Genomic DNA, 20,298 nt, shown 5'->3' on the forward strand with positions numbered 1-20,298 from the left:
AGAGGCTATGGCACTACCTAAGATTAGAGAACAATGATTTGATTTTAGTTGAAGACCATGGTACAGAAGCTATGGCACTACCCAAGATTAGAGAACAATGGTTTGATTTTAGTTGAAGACCATGGTACAGAAGCTATGGCACTACCCAAGATTAGAGAACAATGGTTTGATTTTAGTTGAAGACCATGGTACAGAAGCTATGGCACTACCCAAGATCAGAGAACAATGGTTTGATTTTAATTGAAGACCATGGTACAGAAGCTATGGCACTACCCAAGATTAGAGAACAATGGTTTGATTTTAGTTGAAGACCATGGTACAGAAGCTATGGCACTACCCAAGATTAGAGAACAATGGTTTGATTTTAGTTGAAGACCATGGTACAGAAGCTATGGCACTACCCAAGATTAGAGAACAATGGTTTGATTTTAGTTGAAGACCATGGTACAGAAGCTATGGCACTACCCAAGATTAGAGAACAATGGTTTGATTTTAGTTGAAGACCATGGTACAGAAGCTATGGCACTACCCAAGATTAGAGAACAATGGTTTGATTTTAATTTATATCTAAAGATTAATCTTTCTACTTTATATCTGAATATTGCTACCAAGTATTCAAATGAAATAATTGTATCTTTATTATTATTTCCAGAGCAAAGCATTGGCTATCGTGTTGCTGGAGCAGGTGTGTCGACAACTCAACTTACTAGAGTCGGATTACTTTGGCCTGGAATACACTGACGGAAACACTAGATACTGGCTCGACTTGGAAAAACCAATGAATAGACAGGTTAGTTAGCCTTGTTTGATTTCAGACTTGTCTCCCATTTGTTTTTGTTTCTTCTCATAAGATGGAGATTTCTATGGTACTTTGGGGGTCCTTCTTTACTCTTACGTTTATAACCTCCGCCAACGAAGTTGGTAGGTTGGTAGGGTATGTTTTCGCCCCCGTTTTTTTTCTTTCTTTTTTTTTGTGAACAACTTCCTGGTTACAATTTTTTTTTGTGAACAACTTCCTGGTTACAATTTTTTTTTCTTTTTGTGAACAACTTCCTGGTTACAATTTTTTTTTTTTGTGAACAACTTCCTGGTTACAATTTTTTTTTTCTTTTTGTGAACAACTTCCTGGTTACAATTTTTTTTGTGAACAACTTCCTGGTTACAATTTTACTCGTAGAGTAGTGAAACTTTCAAGAACTAGTTGTTATATTGAGACGTGGAATTGATTCAATTTTGAGAGCCCTGGGTCAAAGGTCAAGGTCAAGGTGGCGCAAAAGGTCGACCGAATTAATCCTAACCTTAACCTCAAGTTCGCACATGATTGCCACACAGACTTGAAATACCCCTACGGTCTAAATTGATTCTGAGAAAGGCAAGCTGGTTTCGAGAAATAAGCTGCTGTGGCGGAGGTCGGCACTGAGCGTGTTTTTCTAGTTTAACTTGAATTAAACGTTGGATGTATTGAAAATAATTTAGTCTTGTCAAAATATGTTAAAGTTGTTATATTTCTTTCTTTACTGAATAAACATCATATCTTGCTTGTGGAATATATCATAAAGGTGTCTGCTCAAGTATGTTTATTTAATGAAGTTATTATCTTTAACATAAGATTTTCCAGTATTTTTAATTATTCATAAACAGTGTCTTTGTTTCTTGTTCTAATTTTTTTTATCCTAAACAGAAAATGGTTATCTGTTGTTTTTTTCCCCGTTTTATTTTTTCGATCCCCTAAAAATGATAGGTTAAAATGACATAACATAATTATGTAGAAAATTTAAGGAAGACTTTCTATCCTGTTTTTTGTTATTTTCACAATTTTCGCCTCAATAATCTGAAAGTGACTGGGGGACATGACTGAGTCACCAGTCACTGTTAGGTAGTATCAGTCACTTGTTAGAAAAAAAAAATGAAAACAGATATACGGATGAGAATGGTTTAAAGGCCGCTCATGAATGGCAGAGGCAAGGTACACTGACATTGCCCTATCAAGCAGGACAATACCCTAAAAACTGATAATATACACATATGATCAGGGCCCAAGCCCCCTCTCCACCCAAGCTAGGACCAAGGAGAGTCTGGCAATGGCTGCTGATGACTCGGCAGATAGACCTATAGGCTCCCCCCCCCAAAAAATCCCTTAGCTCGCTAGGATATTGAGGTTGCAGCGACCAAAGAAACTAACGAGTTTGAGCGGGAATCGAACCCCAGTATGGCGATCACCAGTCAGGGACCTTACCACATTGGCCACCACAACCCCACGAAAAATTTTTATTTAATGTGAATTTTCTTACCTACAAATTACCTTATGATTTGCACAGTTTATGTGGTAACGTCCCTGACTGGTGATCACCAGACTAGGGTTCGAGTCCCGCTCAAATTCATTAGTTCCTTTGGTGGCTGCAACCTCACCATCCTTGCGAGCTGAGGATGGGGCGTTTGGGGGAGCCTATAGGTCTTCCCGCTAAGAAGTCAGCAGCCTTTACCTGGCCCTCCTTGGTCCCAGCTTGGGTGGAGAGTGGGCTTGGTTGTTGATTATATGTACAGTATATATGGTCAGTCTCTAGGTAGGCTAATTATCATACTTCATAGGAGCAATTCCTTCAATTAATAAAAATGCTTTCATCACGTGTTTACAAGTTCAGTGACTTGTGTTTTACAGGCAACGTTGCCAACAGTTTCCCTTTGGCTAAACAGAGCGTTATCTGAAATAATATACAAATTACAAGGCGTCTCCCAAGCTTCCCTTGAAGTGTACCGAAATTTATGAAGCCAAATGTACCTGTAGATTCCTATTTTTTTTTCTTTTTCCCTGTCGTCAAAACAGAGCAATGATGTCGCCGTATGTGGAGCAAGTAGCTGGTGTTGTGTAGGCCTATATTGCCCCTAGGATCAAACTAATTAAATGGTGCATTATTCTCACATTTATCGATGCAAATTCAGGGTAAATTCTAGATTGAATTATTATAACTTGCAGAACATGTGTACTTTATCAAAATCACAGACTATACATTTGAACAAGAGCTAATAGAGTTTAAAACCACTTTAATAGGTACTGATTTTATTGATGTAAGTGCAAACGTACCTCCAAAAACTGAAATCACATTAAATGCTGAAAGAAAAAAAATAACAGAACAACTTTTCTCACAATATCTTTATATTTGTTTTCAAACTGAAACAGTTGGGAGTGGGTGGGTCGTTTCTTAGCATTATTATTGATTTTTTAAGTAATAGATCTCAAAGAGTTGTTGTTGATGGGCACCATAGTGATTATAGGAATGTGATATCCGGTGTTCCACAGGGTAGTGTTCTTGGCCCATTACTTTTTATACTATATACACATGACATGTGGTTTGGCCTAGAAAACAAGCTTGTTGCATATGCAGATGATGCTACTCTCTTTGCATCAATTCCATCCCCTGAATGTAGATCTAGGGTTGGTGAATCTCTTAATAGAGATTTAGCTAGAATTAGTGCATGGTGCAAATTATGGGGTATGAAGTTGAATCTAACAAAACTCAAAGTATGATTGTAAGTAGGTCAAGGACGGTGGCTCCTCAACATCCGGATCTCAGTATTGATAATGTTCCTTTAAATATGTATGACTCTTTCAAAATTTTAGGTGTGATTCTCGACAGTAAATTTACTTTTGAGAAACATATAAGGTCTGTGTCTTCTTCAGTTTCACAAAAAATAGGCTTATTGAGAAAGTCTTTCAAGATTTTCGGTGATCAATCTATTCTGAAGAAGTGTTTTAATTCTTTCATTCTACCTTGTTTTGAGTATTGTTCTCCTGTCTGGTCTTCAGCTGCTGATTCTCATCTTAATTTGTTGGACAGAAACTTACGGTCTATTAAATTTCTTATTCCTGATCTAGATATTAATCTCTGGCACCGTCGTTCAATTAGTTCATTATGCATGTTGCATAAGATTTTTCACAACTCTGACCATCCTTTACATTCAGATCTCCCTGGACAATTCTATCCTGTTCGTAATACTAGGCAGGCAGTTAATTCTAATAGCCAGGCCTTCTCCATCACGAGGCTCAATACTACGCAGTACTCTAGAAGTTTTATTCCAGCTGTGACCAAGTTGTGGAATGATCTTCTAGAAGTTTTATTCCAGCTGTGACCAAGTTGTGGAATGATCTTCCTAATCGGGTGGTTGAATCAGTAGAACTTCAAAAGTTCAAAGTTGGAGCAAATGCTTTTTTGTTGACCAGGCGGACATAGTCTTTTTATAGTTTATTTATGACATATTTGTTTTTGATGTTGTTGATAGTTTATTATATGACATGTCTGTTTTGACGTTGTTTCTTATTTTAGAATGATTTATTGTTAATTTGTTCTCTTCATTTATTTATTTCCTTATTTCCTTTCCTCACTGGGCTATTTTTCCCTGTTGGAGCCCCTGGGCTTATAGCATCTTGCTTTTCCAAGTAGGGTTGTAGCTTGGATAGTAATAATAATAATAATAATAATAATAATAATAATATCTTCTCCCCTCCACGTCTAGTCTTAGGCACAGGGGCTATTTCAAATGCGTGTCTTTCACATCATCTGTAAGTTTCATTCGCAGTATTATATATACATTAAATGCACAGCCTAGCCTCAATTTTAATTTTTAGTTGTGTAAAGTCTCTAGATTAGTAATATTCTAAAGAAGATATAGGTGGCCGGTCGTCCAAAACATCTAAGAGAATTGCTACATATTGTGCAGCCAACAAATCGTCCTGACACGAGCATAGTTCTAACAGTAAGCGAGCAATACGCATTGGGAAATGTTAAATGCTCCAGAATGGACATCATAAAACCACCGTGGAGGTACTTTAGAGAGTGTGCCTCCCCTGCTGTACAGGGGAGGGCTGTACAGCAGCCCTTAAAGTAAAGTTATAACAATAATATATATTACATAAGCATATTTAATTTTGTATGAACGCTTCGTCCTGTGTAAAGGAAGACAGTTCATCTGCTAAGGGAGTAAATGAATAAGCAACAAGCTACATAAGTATGAAAAATACATATAGGTATTTCAATGATCAATTCGATCTAATGCAAGTTTATAGAAAATTACAGTATGAATTTATGGCTGATTCCTTTTCTCGCTGTGCAATTTTTCCCAGTTGGAGTCCTTGGGTTTATAGCAACCTGCTTTTCTTCTAATAGGGTTGTAGCTTAATAATAATAATAATAATAATAATAATAATAATAATAATAATAATAATAATAATGTAACAACTTGTTACAATAGTTTGAAACTAGAACGAGTAGTTTGTTTCGGGTGTTCGTTTAAAATATATTAGTGATGAAATATCCGTGTTACCGAGTGGTCCTGGACGCACCTTGACAAAACACCAATAAGTAAGTACTCTTGTATTTTCGTTCGTTAGATTGCTATGCCTTCAGTAAAATACGGTCTTTTTCATTGGCACCCCTTAAAAGTAGGAACTGCGTATTATGATGCAAGCATCAAGTACAAAGAAATATATATATATAAGCTGCTCAGCTAAGCTCTGGTTAAATGAAATCCACAAGTCGATGTTCACTACCGGTTACTTAGGCGTCACTGTTGCCAGGTATGGGGATTTGTCCCTAGATTTAGGGATTTTTGGTGTCTGATGGGATATTCCGTACAAATTTCTATGATGAAGAAACAAAGATGAGTAAACCTTTCTATTGTTGCAATTAATTTGCTTGCATTTATATGAAGTATAGTGAGTAATTTCTATATTAGTAAAGCCTACAGGATCAGAAGAAAGTATAATTTTGATAATGGGGATTTTTGGATTGGTTTGGGGATTTTTTTATCCTGAATTTTGGGGATTTTTAGGCTAACCCATCTGTCAACAGTCAACACGATAGTCGATAAAAGCCCCTACTGTTGTACTGTGGTACCTTTTCCTAATTGAAGTTCATCAAAGTGATCGACAAGAGCTTTTATTTTAATGTTACGTCGGCCACGAATATTTTAGTAATATTAGAGAAAAGTGTTTATGGTTAAAACAAAATCCGAGAAGCGTATTGTTAAATGCTCCCGCATGATCATAAAATCAACCGTGGGGGTCCTGTAGAGAATAGCGTCTCCACTTCTGTACAAATAAGCATCCCTCAAAGTAAAGTAAGTAGCAACAAGAGGAATTACGCTAAGAATGAAGTGGAATGTGTAGAAAGGGATGGTAGTGAATAAGTAAAGAGGAAGATAGTGTATGTTGGGAAAGAATTTACGACGAATGTATTGTTTTACGACGAGTTAGGTCGCTAACTAAAACCAGACATCCACTGTTGGTACAACTAGAAGGTGGGACAGCAATCACAAAGTTACATGAGAGAGAGAGAGAGAGAGTAGTTGTAGTAGTAGGGGTAGAGAGGAATAGAGCAAGAATGAGGGAGTGAAGGACTTAGGAGCAATGGGATGAAGTTAGCAAGAGTAAGAGGGAAAGAGGGACGGAAGGAACGAGAGAGAGAGAGAGAGAGAGAGAGAGAGAGAGAGAGAGAGAGAGAGAGAGAGAGAGAGAGAGAGAGAGAGAGAGAGAGAGAGAGTATTAGGAGGTCATCAAATATGGCTGAGAAGGGCTTGAGGTGTGTAAGATAACTTGTAGGCAGTATTACATGAATTCCACAGGACCTTTTGTATGAATTCTACAGGACCTTCTGTACGGCAGTATTGGGGTGAACTTGTGTTTCTGCTTAGAGCTCACTGGTTTAAAGTCTAATGGCCGTATTGGTACTTGAAAGGGATACGTTTTATTCCTAGCTTAGGCCCCCCTCCCCCAAAAAAAAACTGATATAAAAAATGTCTGCTTAATTATTAGATATTAATATATATATATATATATATATATATATATATATATATATATATATATATATATATATATATATATATATATATACATACATATATACCCTATATATACCATATATATATACATGTATATAATATTTTTATATATAATATATATTATATATATGTATATTATGTGTATATATATGTGTGTGTGTGTATATATATGTATATATATATCTATATATGTATATATACACACATGTATATGCATAAATATATACAGTGTAGTAACCTTTTTTTTTATGTGTTATAACCGTATTTGTTTTGTAGACCACGTTATATTTCTTTTCACAGGTATGTTTAAGTCAAGTAGAGCCAGTGCTCCGGTTTTGTGTCAAGTTCTACACACCAGATCCTGCCCAGCTAGAAGAGGAGTACACACGTTATCTCTTTGCTCTACAAATCAAGCGCGACTTGGCTCATGGTTGGTTACTTTGCAACGATAACACTGCAGCATTAATGGCCTCTTATATAGTCCAAGGTAATGTGTCGATACCAGACTACAGTTAAAGTTTTGATAGTCATTTATGCATTTTGTGATATATATATATATATATATATATATATATATATATATATATATATATATATATATATGTATATATGTATATATATGTATATATATATAGATATATATATATATATATATATATATATATATATATGTATATATACCCTGTATATATATATATATATATATATATATATATATATATATATATATGTATATATATATGTATATATATGTATATATATATATATATATATATATATATATATATATATATATATATATATATATATATATATATATATATATATATATATATATATATATACCGTGTATGTGTATATTAGTCGTAGCTATAATTATTTTTACTAGTTGTGAAAAACTAGAATTTAGATTAATGTTATTTCATTGTAAAGTCTTATTGCTATCATGCAGAATTACCCACTAATTCCGTATTTTTATATCTCTTTTGTTATGGTTACACTTTTTATTTACGTAAAACTGACAAGTACCCTTTTGAATTATGACCTGTACTGATTTTGACACGGCAACCTGGTCTTTTTACAACCTACAGCTAAAGGGTACCATTCCTTTGTTAAGGGAATTTATTGACTAAAGTGAGAAAAGTGGGAAAATGTTATGAGTAATTGTCTATTAAACTGGCACTCTGGAGAAGAAGCAATATGAATATCAGGGGACATTCATAGAAATACTGTAGATACAGTCCTGTCATTCAGAATGAACATTCTTCATTAAGATTTAAAATCTTGTGTTTTGAGATGGTTTTCTCTGGCAAACAATATATTCTGGCTTTCTTATGTATAAATGATTTGAATCTTAGGATTAAAAGTTCAGTAATGAGAAGATTGATCACCTTCCTCATTTTAGAAATTAGTTGTAATAATTTTTATTTCAGACATTCTGGCTAAGGGTATGTCAAATAAGGTTGTGCTTGGGTAGAAATTTATATATTATGAGATCACATATTATTTGCATTATTTCTATATGAATAAATGGATAACCTTGTTATTTTCAATTCTATATCTTAATATTTTTATTACTAAGGTTGTAGGCTGAGTTCTAAAGGTAATTAAAACTTTGTCATGAGTAATTCTAACATAAATAATTGGTCAAGTATTTCCTTGACATTATATCTGTGTACAGTGGCAACTGTCAGAATATGCCTAACTGTGTTTAAAAGTTTTGGAAATGTTGTAGTGTCTATTTTATGCACTGTTTCTATTGGTCTTATATAGCTTTAATTCTATATTATGTGTATCTCTTTGTAGCCGAGTGTGGAGATTTTGTGGACGAAGATTACCCTGACCACCGCTACCTCTCCTTGTATAAATTTGTTCCCTCGCAAGATGCAGAATTAGAAAGAAAAATTATGGAGAATCACAAGAAACATGTGTAAGTTGAAATATTTTACTTTTCGTATTAATGGGGATTTTCTATGTCTTGTGTTTTGAATCGACTTGAATTGATATACACATCTAGGATACAGTAGTGTGCTTATTTGTAATTCTTCCCGCAAACAGATTTTTTCATGCGTGGTGCATGCTTTCATATGATTATGAAGGTACTGTGTGTATTTCTAATTATTCTTAATTCTTTCCATGAACAGGTTTTTTTTTTTAATATACAGTATAGTAAATAGACAGAATAATGTAGTAACAAGCATCATTGTTGGAAAGAGTTTATTTGTGTGTGTGTGTTGTTGTTGGCCCTTTTTTTTTTGAATGAGTGGTGTACACAATTATGGATATTAATTTACATTCACAAACCTGTCAATGCTATATTTTCAATATTAAACTTAGCCGGTGATTATATAAGCTGCAACTCTGTTGCTCGACAGAAAACTCTTTACGTTAAAAATCCGCCAGCGATCGCTATGCAGGTAGGGGGTGTACTACAACAGCGCCATCTGTCGTGCAGGTACTCAGTACTCAATGTAAACACAGAACTCAATTTTCTCTCTGTCGGGCCACAGGCAAGACCTACTAATTCGCTGTGCTAACTGGATTTGTTTTCACAACTATTGGTGAAGTGCACTATTCTAGTTTTGAGCTTTCGCTATGCAGGTGTTTTATCTTCATCTCAAAACTTGAACTCGTTTTGGATAGATTTAATTATGGTGACAAAGATAGTATGGACTTTCTTTCACTTTTAAATGGCCGACCCTTCCCTTAGACGGAAGTATGTTTAGGCTTTTAGTAATTATATCACGTTATAGATTTTCCTCTATATATTTTATATCTCTCCGCCTTTATTAGGCCTCTTCGATTAACTTTCCATTTATTATAAACATATAAAAATAATTTTAATGTTTTGTTTATATAGAACTTTCCTGAGAGTAGGCGGTCCTAACTTGGAAACCGAAGTTAATCAACGTTGAGCCCTTTATATCGTAATTAGCTTTTAAAGAGCTAAGGATTTAAAACTTTTTAAATGTAATATTTTATGAAAGATTTTCTTTGATAGTCTTCGTTCTGTTTTCAAAGATGAACTAACGTTTAGTTTTTTATGCTACGCAGTTGTTGACGTTCAGGACGTTCAACATGTGCTCTATCGTTACGATAGAGAGAGAGTGTATCACGGTTTCACTTTGCAGTAAGAGTAAATCGATTCTGACGTTTTGTTCATTCTTTCTTAGCTTAAATGTTTTAAATTCTAATTTAAAGGAACTTTTTATTTGAAAAACCTTTCAGTTTTTCCTTTAGTCAAATAACATGTTTTTTTTGACGATATATAATTGGGCTCTTCTCTTAGGTGCGAATCAAGAGAGAAAGAGAGAGAGAGATAGAGACGGAGGGAGAGAGAGGAGAGTAAACGTTCCGTTCAAGCGGGTAACGTTGTTCTCGTGTTACTCTCGTCCCTAGTCTCTGTACGGAGAGGAAGGATAAAACGTTTTTAGGTTTTTATTCTCGTCCCCAGGCTATGTGCGGTGAGAGATTGAAAACGTAGTTATATGAACTAGTGTTTAGTCTCTTTCCCAGCCACTGATTTTTCTTTTTATCTTAAATATGTTTTCTGTTTTTTGCTGGTATTATGAGCTTGCATTATACGACTTATTTCGCAATTACTACCTTTTAATGAAGGGTAGAATTGCGTGTTTCAGGTAGAAATAAGTGCAAAACAGAAAATCGAAGTGATAAAGTGATATACGCAAAGTGTTACAGTGTTGCGTCCGAGGCGCAAAGTGTTACAGTGTTGCGTCCGAGGGTTCGTCTGTTCGTGCCTGTCGTCCTCCCAGTCCGAGACCTCTTGCAAGCTCCCAAGCCCAGGGGAGAAGCAATGTCGTACGACCAAAGGGTTCGAGAGGCTTTAATCAGCGAACAGACGTTCCCTCCGTGGTTTCGGGCGTATCTACCCAAGATCGCCCCACCCACACAAAGACGAGAGAGCCCATTTATTCCTCGTCTGCGGAAGAGGTTTCTCGTAAGAAACCATGGACCAAGGTCTCGCGGCTTCTTAAGCGCAAGTCGGTCCCTTCCGCGCAAATCCAACGGCCCAGTTGTAGCCACTGGGTCAGTTCGGACTCGCTGCAGTCTTCCGACGACTGCTCACCTCCTAAGAGAGGCAAAGCGGTACCGCATCAGGCAGTCACACCGTCTGTTGCCGCACCTGCTCCTGTAGACCCTAAGTGGTCTTTGCTGCAGACCATGCAGTCTCAGTTAACGTCATTGATGCAGGACTCTCGTGCGGAGAAGGTTGACACTGCACCAACCTCTAGCCTACAACCAACCACGGTTGTGCGTCCTGTGGACGCTGAGGCGACCTTCTGCCGCACTCCAGCTGAGAGAGTCCCGCCACCCATGTGTTCCAGTGTACCCTGCCAGCCGCATGTTGACGTTCAGCGACGCACGGAACCTTCCGTTGACGTTCGCGAGGTACAACAACAGTCTAAGTTGTTTTGTTTTGACGCGGTGCGTCAACCTCCGCATTCTAGAGTTGTTTTAACTGCTCAGTCTAGGCAGTCAAAGCAGTCTCGAGTGGACGCTGTACGTCCTCACGCACCTGTTGTGGTTGACAGTTCAGTTGTTGACAGTTCACAGACTGTCAAGCAGTTACATGACGTTGCGTTCTGGTCCGCTACTAATGCATCAGTGAGAGACTCAGCTTTTATCGGACAAGGTTCCTGTAGATGAGGAAGTTGCTGTTCTCCCTCCTACTGATATTCCCTTGAGGACTCTGTCAGATGGAGAGGAGCCTTAAGCTGCTTAGCCTCCTATGGACTTTAATTAAATCATGATGATTTTTTTTAAGGATCTTCGTCCGGATCTTGTAACTGCTGCTCCTCGTTCGCCTAAACGTCAGAACTTACACTAGGCCTAGCTACTTCGAAGCCGTTGTTTTTAAGCTAGTGCTCTCTCGCTCTCCTAGAGAGCGTTACGTTGGCTAGGCGACTGGTTTTTTCACCAGGAGGAGTTTGGGGGATACAGCCTTTGCTTTCCCTTCTTTTAAACTGGTTTATAGAGCGAGAGTCTGATATGACACGAGAGAAGTTCTCGGCTTGGGAGTTCATGCCTCTGGCCAGATAGACTTCTCAATTCTGGTAGACTCTCCCTGGCGCCTAGCCAGGAGACGCTCCAAGTTGTTTACAGGTCAACTTCTCAGCTGTTGTCGAGCCTTTGAAGTTTTGCTGTACTATTATGTCACGCATAACAAGGCTTTCAGGGATGGTAAACGGTTCCGCCTCAGTCGCTAACCCCGTCTGTTGCCACACCTGCTCCCGTAGACCCTAAATGGGCTTTGCTGCAAGACATGCAGTCCAAGCTTGCGTCCTTGATAAAGGACTTAAATGCGGAGAAGAACCTTCTGGCCAACAACCTTCCAACCGGTCGGTTGTGCGCCCTGTTGACGCTGAGGTAACCTACTCGCGTCTGCCAGTTGAGGTGGTTACTCCACCGATGCGACCCAGTGTGGGTTGCCAGCCGCACGTTGACGTTAAGCGACGCTCGGAGGTGGTTGTTGACGTTCAGGACGTTCAACAACCAGCAGAGGTGACTTGTTGTGACGCAGTGCGTCAACCTCAGCAACCCGGTAGGGTGTTGACTGCACAACCCAGACGGTCTAGACAGTTTCGGGTTGACGCTGTACTTCCTCGCGCACCCATGGTTGTTGACAGTTCACAGACTGTGCAGCAGTTCCATGATATTGCGTCCGGCTCCGTCACGCATCCACCAGTGCGACCGGATTCAGCGAGTCAGACGTTGCCCACTCCGTTGCCGTTTCCTCATCAGTTTCGGATGAGGAACCCTCTGATGAGGACGTTGCTGAACAAGACGATCAGCCCCCAGCCCTGCTATCCATCCAGAAGATGCTGAAGAAGGAACGCTGCTCAGTCAGGCTGTGGATGAGTCTGGTAGGGACACTGTCATCCGTGGATCAATTTGTGTCACTAGGAAGACTACACCTCCGTCCTCTTCTATACCATCTAGCTTTTCACTGGAAAAAGGACAAGACGCTAGAAGCGGTCTCGATCCCGGTTTCCGAAAAGATGAAGTCTTGTCTGACTTGGTGAAAGGACTATATCAACCTAAGAGAGGGTCTTCCCCTGACTGTTCAGACTCCCAACCACGTTCTCTTCTCGGACGCATCGGACGTAGGCTGGGGTGCGACATTAGACGGTCGGGAATGCTCGGGATTATGGAACTCGAGTCAAAGGACAATGCATTTCAACTGCAAGGAGCTACTGGCAGTACGTCTGGCCTGGAAAAGCTTCAGGTCTCTCCTTCAAGGCAAAGGGGTGGAGGTGAACTTGGACAACACCACGGCTTTGGCGTACATCTCCAAGCAAGGAGGGACCTACTCTCTGACGTTGTACGAGATCGCAAGGGACCTCCTCACCTGGTCAAAAGGTCTAGACATATCACTAGTAACGAGGTTCATCCAAGGCAACTTGAATGTCATGGCAGATTGTCTCAGTCGGAAGGGACAAATAATTCCAACAGAATGGACCCTCCACAAGGATGTATGCAAGAGACTTTGGGCCACCTGGGGCCAGCCAATCATAGATCTCTTCGCAACCTCGATGACCAAGAGGCTCCCAATATTTTGCTCACCAATCCCGGACCCAGCAGCAGTTCATATAGATGCCTTTCTCCTAGATTGGTCACATCTAGATCTATATGCATTCCCTCCGTTCAAGATTGTCAACAAGGTACTGCAGAAGTTCGCCTCTCACGAAGGGACAAGGTTGACGCTAGTTGCTTCCCTCTGGCCCGCGAGAGAATGGTTCACCGAGGTACTTCGATGGCTAGTAGACGTTCCCAGAACACTTCCCCTAAGGGTGGACCTTCTACGTCAGCCACACGTAAAGAAGGTACACCAAGGCCTCCACGCTCTTCGTCTGACTGCCTTCAGACTATCGAAAGACTCTCGAGAGCTAGAGGCTTTTCAAAGGAGGCAGCCAGAGCGATTGCTAGAGCAAGGAGAACATCCACCCTTAGAGTCTACCAATCGAAGTGGGAAATCTTCCGAAACTGGTGCAAGTCAGTATCCGTATCCTCGACCAGTACCTCTGTAACTCAAATAGCTGACTTCCTCTTACTTCTGAGGAAAGAACGATCTCTTTCAGCTCCCACTATCAAGGGTTACAGAAGCATGTTGGCATCAGTCTTCCGTCACAGAGGCTTAGATCTTTCCAACAATAAAGATCTACAGGACCTCCTTAAGTCTTTTGAGACCACGAAGGAGCGTCGTTTGGTTACACCTGGTTGGAATTTAGACGTGGTACTAAGATTCCTTATGTCAGACAGGTTCGAACCGCTACAATCAGCCTCCCTGAAAGATCTCACCTTAAAGACTCTTTTCCTGGTATGCTTAGCCACAGCTAAAAGAGTCAGTGAGATTCATGCCTTCAGCAAGAACATCGGATTCTCATCCGAAACGGCTACATGTTCTACAACTTGGTTTTCTAGCCAAAAACGAGCTGCCTTCTCGGCCTTGGCCAATATCGTTCGATATTCCAAACTTATCGTATGGTTGGAAATGAACTAGAAAGAGTCTTATGCCCTGTAAGAGCTCTTAAGTTCTATTTAAAACGAACTAAACCTTTACGAGGCCCGTCTGAAGCTTTATGGTGTTCAGTTAAGAAACCATCTTTGCCTATGTCAAAGAATGCTTTATCCTATTTTATCAGACTGTTAATACGAGAAGCTCATTCCCATCTGAATGAGGAAGACCAAGCTTTGCTGAAGGTAAGGACACACGAAGTTAGAGCTGTCGCAACTTCCGTGGCCTTTAAACAAAATAGATCTCTGCAAAGTATAATCGACGCAACCTATTGGAAAAGCAAGTCAGTGTTCGCGTTTTTTTATCTTAAGAATGTCCAGTCTCTTTACGAGAACTGCTACACTCTGGGACCATTCGTAGCAACGAATGCAGTAGTGGGTGAGGGCTCGACCACTACAATTCCCTAATTCCATAACCTTTTTAATCTTTCTCTTGAAATGTTTTTTATTGTTGTTTTTGGGTTGTCCGGAAGGCTAAGAAGCCTTTCGCATCCTGGTTGATTTGGCGGGTGGTCAAATTCTTTTCTTGAGAAGCGCCTAGATTAGAGGTTTTGATGAGGTCCTGTAGTATGGGTTGCAACCCTTGATACTTCAGCTCCTAGGGGTCGCTCAGCATCCTAAGAGGATCGCGAGGCTCCGTAAGGAAGACGTACTTAAAAAGGCAGAGTAATTGTTCAAGTCGACTTCCTTACCAGGTACTTATTTATTTTATGTTTGTTATTTTGAATAACTGCTAAAATGAAATAAAAAATCCTTAGCTCATAATAATATAAACAATTATTGCTGGTCTCTACCCACCCCCCTGGGTGTGAATCAGCTTATATAATCACCGGCTAAGTTTAATATTGAAAAATGTTATTTTTATAATAAAATAAATTTTTGAATATACTTACCCGGTGATTATATATTAAAGGACCCTCCCTTCCTCCCCAATAGAGACCCAGTGGACCGAGGAGAAAATTGAGTTCTGTGTTTACATTGAGTACTGAGTACCTGCACGACAGATGGCGCTGTTGTAGTACACCCCCTACCTGCATAGCGATCGCTGGCGGATTTTTAACGTAGAGTTTTCTGTCGAGCAACAGAGTTGCAGCTTATATAATCACCGGGTAAGAATATTCAAAAATTTATTTTATTATAAAAATAACATATTTATGCTTAAATTGATTGTGAAAAAGGAAACTAGATACAATGTGATAACTTTTGCAGGTTAAACTGGAAGAAAGAAAGCCATATTGAGCGTCACACACTTGATACTGTATTTCTAATGAACAGCCTTTGAAGTCTTTTGTGAAGTACAGCATTCGCTGCTTACACAAAAACATTTTAGCTCGTAGAAATAAAGTAATTCCTTGCCATATTGAGGTTCACCTATTACTCTACCGGTACATCGCGGATTTATAAAGATGCGTGTAAATCTATATCGTAGGTTCGAAGGGCAGATAAGTTTGTTTTTATCTTAATTATTTGTTACAATTAGTAATTTTTGAGGTTTAAAATTAATAAAGTAAATTAAAGTATTACTGCATATACTTGTGTAACACTTGCAATCTAGCATATTGTGCGAGCACCAAATTTTCATCTGTAATTACTCAACTTTGATGAAGAAGAGGAAGCCATACACAAGAAGATTTTTCTAAAACTACGAAGAAAGAGCCCAGAAAAAATCAACCGAACTGTAGCAAACAGCTGCGTTCGAAGGAATAAGAGGCAGGATCGTATAGGGGCACTCGAAGGTGATATGATGTGTAACAGTTCCTTATCTATGCTTCCCCTTAGTGGATTAGACTGGGTAAGGTCTGTTTAGGGTGCAGATATCTATGGTTATCTTAGGATACGTCCCTGATTATACACGATACCTTAGGATAGTCGTTTCTGGGGGTTGGAACCCTGTGATACCTAACGGTAATTCTCTTGTAATATCAATCGCAGAAATATTATAGTGTAGAAGTTGCCAGAAGGAACTTTCCATCAGGACAACATGGCTCGAGCCCAAAAATAGATTTTTCCTACGTCAAAATCCCTTTTTTATCATGTACAGTATCTCTTGTATCATACGAGTTCCTTTTTTTTTGAGACCAAATTATAATAAACTAACCTTTTACTTTCCCTCCTTATCCCAATGTTAAGTTGAAAAATTAAAAAGCAAAAGAGATTGAATGATAAAAGTATCGTTACCGAACGAACGAAAAACCTCGGTTTTGTTGTGAATAACGGATTTGGATAACAACAACCGATTAGCTTGCATTTCAACTTTCATATTGTAGTAAATTGTTTTTGTAGTTATTAAAAAATAACTAATTAAAATATGATTGATATATTGTAACGTTGTTACCTGAAGAATTGGAGGAAACTGAACAGAACATTGCCGATAGCTGAGGGAATAATATTTTTCATTTGTGTAAATACATACAAAAGGCAGCAACTTACACTATGGGAGCTCCTATTATTGGTGATTTGGTAAATGTGGGTTAAGTACGGCACGGTACTCTATTTTATATGAATGATACAGATATAAAGTTCTTATTCACATTCATACATTGTTTTGATTACAATTTTAAGAGTACTGGGGATTTTTGCTCCTTTAAGACTACCAATATACAGTATCTATTAACTTATCTCTCTGAAAAATAAGTTATGCTTTTAACAATCTTTCAGTTGCATGTTTTAAGGTTTTTTTTTTATATTTGTACATACTTTACTTTTCTTATACAGGGGCATGACACCAGCTACAGCTGATCTCAATTTATTGGAGACTGCCAGAAGATGTGAACTATATGGAATAAAGATGCATCCTGCAAAGGTAAGATACTACAACATTCAAATAACTAGTAGATTTTATTTTAATGATTTTAATAGCATTTTTCAATTAGGTTATTCCTAATTCTCCAAATGATTATTTTTAGGATACCGAGTTCATAGTGAAACTAATACTGTAGTACGCTTGTAGTAAAGTAGATGTTCAGGAAAAGGCGTAAACTCGTGTGCTCACATCACTGCTTCCCGAAAATTAGCAAAGGAAGCTAAAAGATTTGTGAGCTTGTGAAGCTCATCATAATCAAACCTAGCTATATATTACAGTAGAAAATTATGCTGGCATGTCTTATCATCATCGTCATCCCTACCACGAACAGCCAGCCTAGTCGTCTTTTGATTTCCCCCTGAACTAAAGGCAAGCTTCATTTGTGCTTGAATTTGAAACATGATTTCCATGAGAGGAACAGTGAGGTATTTACACCCCTCACAATGTTCCTGTATATCGCAGCACTATCCGTGTGCAGTGATTGCTAACGATTACAGAGGAAGAAAACTTTTAAATGTAATAAAACTTGTCACAATCTGGAAGGAGGAGTGTCTCATGTCAAACCAATGTGACAAAGTCTGAAATAACAAAGAATCCTTGGTGCTTTGCTTCTTGCTATTAACTGCTAGTATGTCTCATTACTTTGCTAAAGACATGTCTATTAAAAAGAAAGAAAAAAATTAAATGTTTAAAAATTTTGGTGTAAATGTCAATAAACTAAGCTTTGGAGAAGCAATAAGGACATTAGGGGAGGTTTATAGAAATGATTTACGTACATTATACTAGGTTTTATATAATGAAATTAATGGTAAAGTCACGTACAGTTTGTGAACCTTGTCAATAAACAGGGCTTTGTGCTATCATTATCATTATAGTCTTTAAGAATAATGTATCGAGGCAAACTTTTGATGTATGCTTACAGATGTTTGTATTAATATGCATATAATTCAAAAGTCGGTCTGTTTATAGAGGTACTGTAGTACATATAAAATAAGGTATATTTGCTATTAATGTTTTGATAAAAGGAAAATTTTTGTGGCAGATATAGATTTTAATTGCTTCCATATTATGTTTAAAAATTTTTGCAGACTGCATCATATGACAGTGCTTCCACCTGTCTCTTTTGCCATGTATGTACATATTTGCTAGATTTTTTTGTGTGACATTTGTTTTACCGTATTTTTCCACTTTAAACAATGTTTGAGCGGGTTGTTTGATTCTGGCTTGGTTCTGTGGCCCTATCTTCAGATATTTTTTATACTGGCTTTGGAACACAATGCTCATCCTGTTTATAATTTTTTCTAGTAACACTTTTAACTGGCTATGGGTAGTCGTCTGTCATCGTGATGGGTTTTATTTCCAGCTTTATTCGTTTTGTTAATGCCTGAGGCTTTGGTTTTGAGTTGAGGACTAAATTTAAAATTCCTCTCTCAACTTGAATAAGTTTTACTGTTAATCTGATTATTGCAAAGGATTCTTGCAATACTAATTAAAGGATTTGCTTTTCCAGGATAATGAAGGTGTACCACTCAACTTGGCAGTTGCACACATGGGTGTGTTGGTCTTTCAGAATCATACAAAGATCAACACATTTTCTTGGGCAAAAATAAGAAAACTTTCATTTAAACGAAAACGCTTCCTAACCAAATTGCATCCAGAGGGATATGTGAGTACCCTATTATTGCTTTTTTTTCTAGTATGATTTATTACTGTACTTGCAGAAATGCTTTATTGGGGAAATATAATAGCGTAACACTGTTTATTTCTTTTTCGGCTGTTACGGCTATTGCCTGTGTTTTCTTTATTTTCTTAGTGTTTCAGGAAAGTGTGGTGGCATAATGAAAACTTTCAATTGAAGTTAAACCAAGGGTACATATGGATTATACCATTATGGGTTTTTTTCCCTGTTGGGTCTTATTTGAATAAGAAACATTGTTGAATGGAAATGGTGCAGTTGATTTTAGTGTAGACTGTCCTTGTTAAATACGCAGTATTACTGAAATTAAATGGAAATCCTTAAGAGTTTTCTTTTTAGGGAAGTTACAATCCCTTGAAATTTGTCCCTGTGTCTTATCGAAGTCATGTGCTGTACTTTCTACTGCAACTGAGGTTAGATAGAAATAAGTGAAACTAACTTTCAAATTGCTGTACATTTAAATACTTTTGTAGTTCTATATTTCTTGAATTGAAAATATTTTATGAATCTGAATATCTGTGAAATAAAGCTTTATTACTTTTTTAATTGAAAGTTGGGAGAAAGAGTTTACGGCATATTGTCTTTTTTTTTTTTTTTTAAACTGCAAAAGTATGTGGAAACTTTGTAAGTGGGTTAATGATGTTATAATAAATGAAGTAGAGAGAAAAGAGGGGATTTGAAGAAAGTTGTTAAATTGTAAAACAATACTGTGCAAGTATTTATGAAGTTTAATAAAAGAGAACGAAACTGGAAATACAGCAAGGGTTGATTCAAATGTTACAGTATAAATTATATAAATTTATGTAATTAAGATAATAATCCTTAAAAGCTGCCATTTTAAAGTGAATAAAGTGTGGAGGGAAGGAGATTTGACGATGGTTATTATGGTGGTACATTTTTTATTGTGCGAGAGAGAGAGTTTTATTCACTGGTACAGTATTAATTTTTAACGTTGCAAGGTTATATTAAATACAGTTTAGGAATTTTTCCATGAAATAATTGATATTAAAATAATTTTAGAGGTTTTTGTTATTTTACCGGGATTTGTTAACGATTAACTGAGAGACTGTGTTCTTGGAAGTGTAGCTTGAATTTAAAAACAAATGCCTATAGTTTTTTTCAAAGATTTTAGAGGATTTCACTTTAGTCAAGTTAAATTTTCTGATAATCTGTAATGTACTGAAGATTTAATGTTACATTGATTATGATTTATGCATTAATTAGCTCTGGCATTTTTCATAAAGTACAATATTTTGCATAAATTTTGTTGTTCTGATTGAAAAACGTATATGTTAGAAATAGATGAATTTATTCGATCTAAACGTATTGCTTATAACACCCATTTTCCAAAAAATTTCCCCGACTAAAATTTTCAAAGGAAGTAGTACAATACTATAGTAGATGAATATTTAATATCATTATCAGT

At 37.5% G+C, this 20,298-nt stretch overlaps 1 protein-coding gene across 6 annotated transcripts in view; it reads left to right on the plus strand.

Moving 5' to 3' along the window:
- Cdep (Chondrocyte-derived ezrin-like domain containing protein) overlaps positions 1-20,298 on the plus strand; it is a 262,650-nt gene that overhangs the window by 78,057 nt on the left and 164,295 nt on the right. For 4 of the 6 annotated variants that reach the window (XM_068371013.1, XM_068371014.1, XM_068371015.1 and 1 more), the window contains exons 2-6: positions 653-790; positions 7,138-7,324; positions 8,644-8,767; positions 17,089-17,176; positions 18,687-18,842. In XM_068371013.1, coding sequence (XP_068227114.1) covers positions 653-790; positions 7,138-7,324; positions 8,644-8,767; positions 17,089-17,176; positions 18,687-18,842 — 693 coding nt within the window. Of the gene's footprint in view, positions 1-652; positions 791-5,295; positions 5,358-5,898; positions 6,115-7,137; positions 7,325-8,643; positions 8,768-17,088; positions 17,177-18,686; positions 18,843-20,298 lie in introns of those variants that run through there. The other 2 variants (XM_068371018.1, XM_068371017.1) reach the window with 2 other exon arrangements.

The sequence above is a fragment of the Palaemon carinicauda genome, chromosome 3, assembly GCF_036898095.1.
Source record: "Palaemon carinicauda isolate YSFRI2023 chromosome 3, ASM3689809v2, whole genome shotgun sequence".
Taxonomy (NCBI): domain Eukaryota; kingdom Metazoa; phylum Arthropoda; class Malacostraca; order Decapoda; family Palaemonidae; genus Palaemon; species Palaemon carinicauda.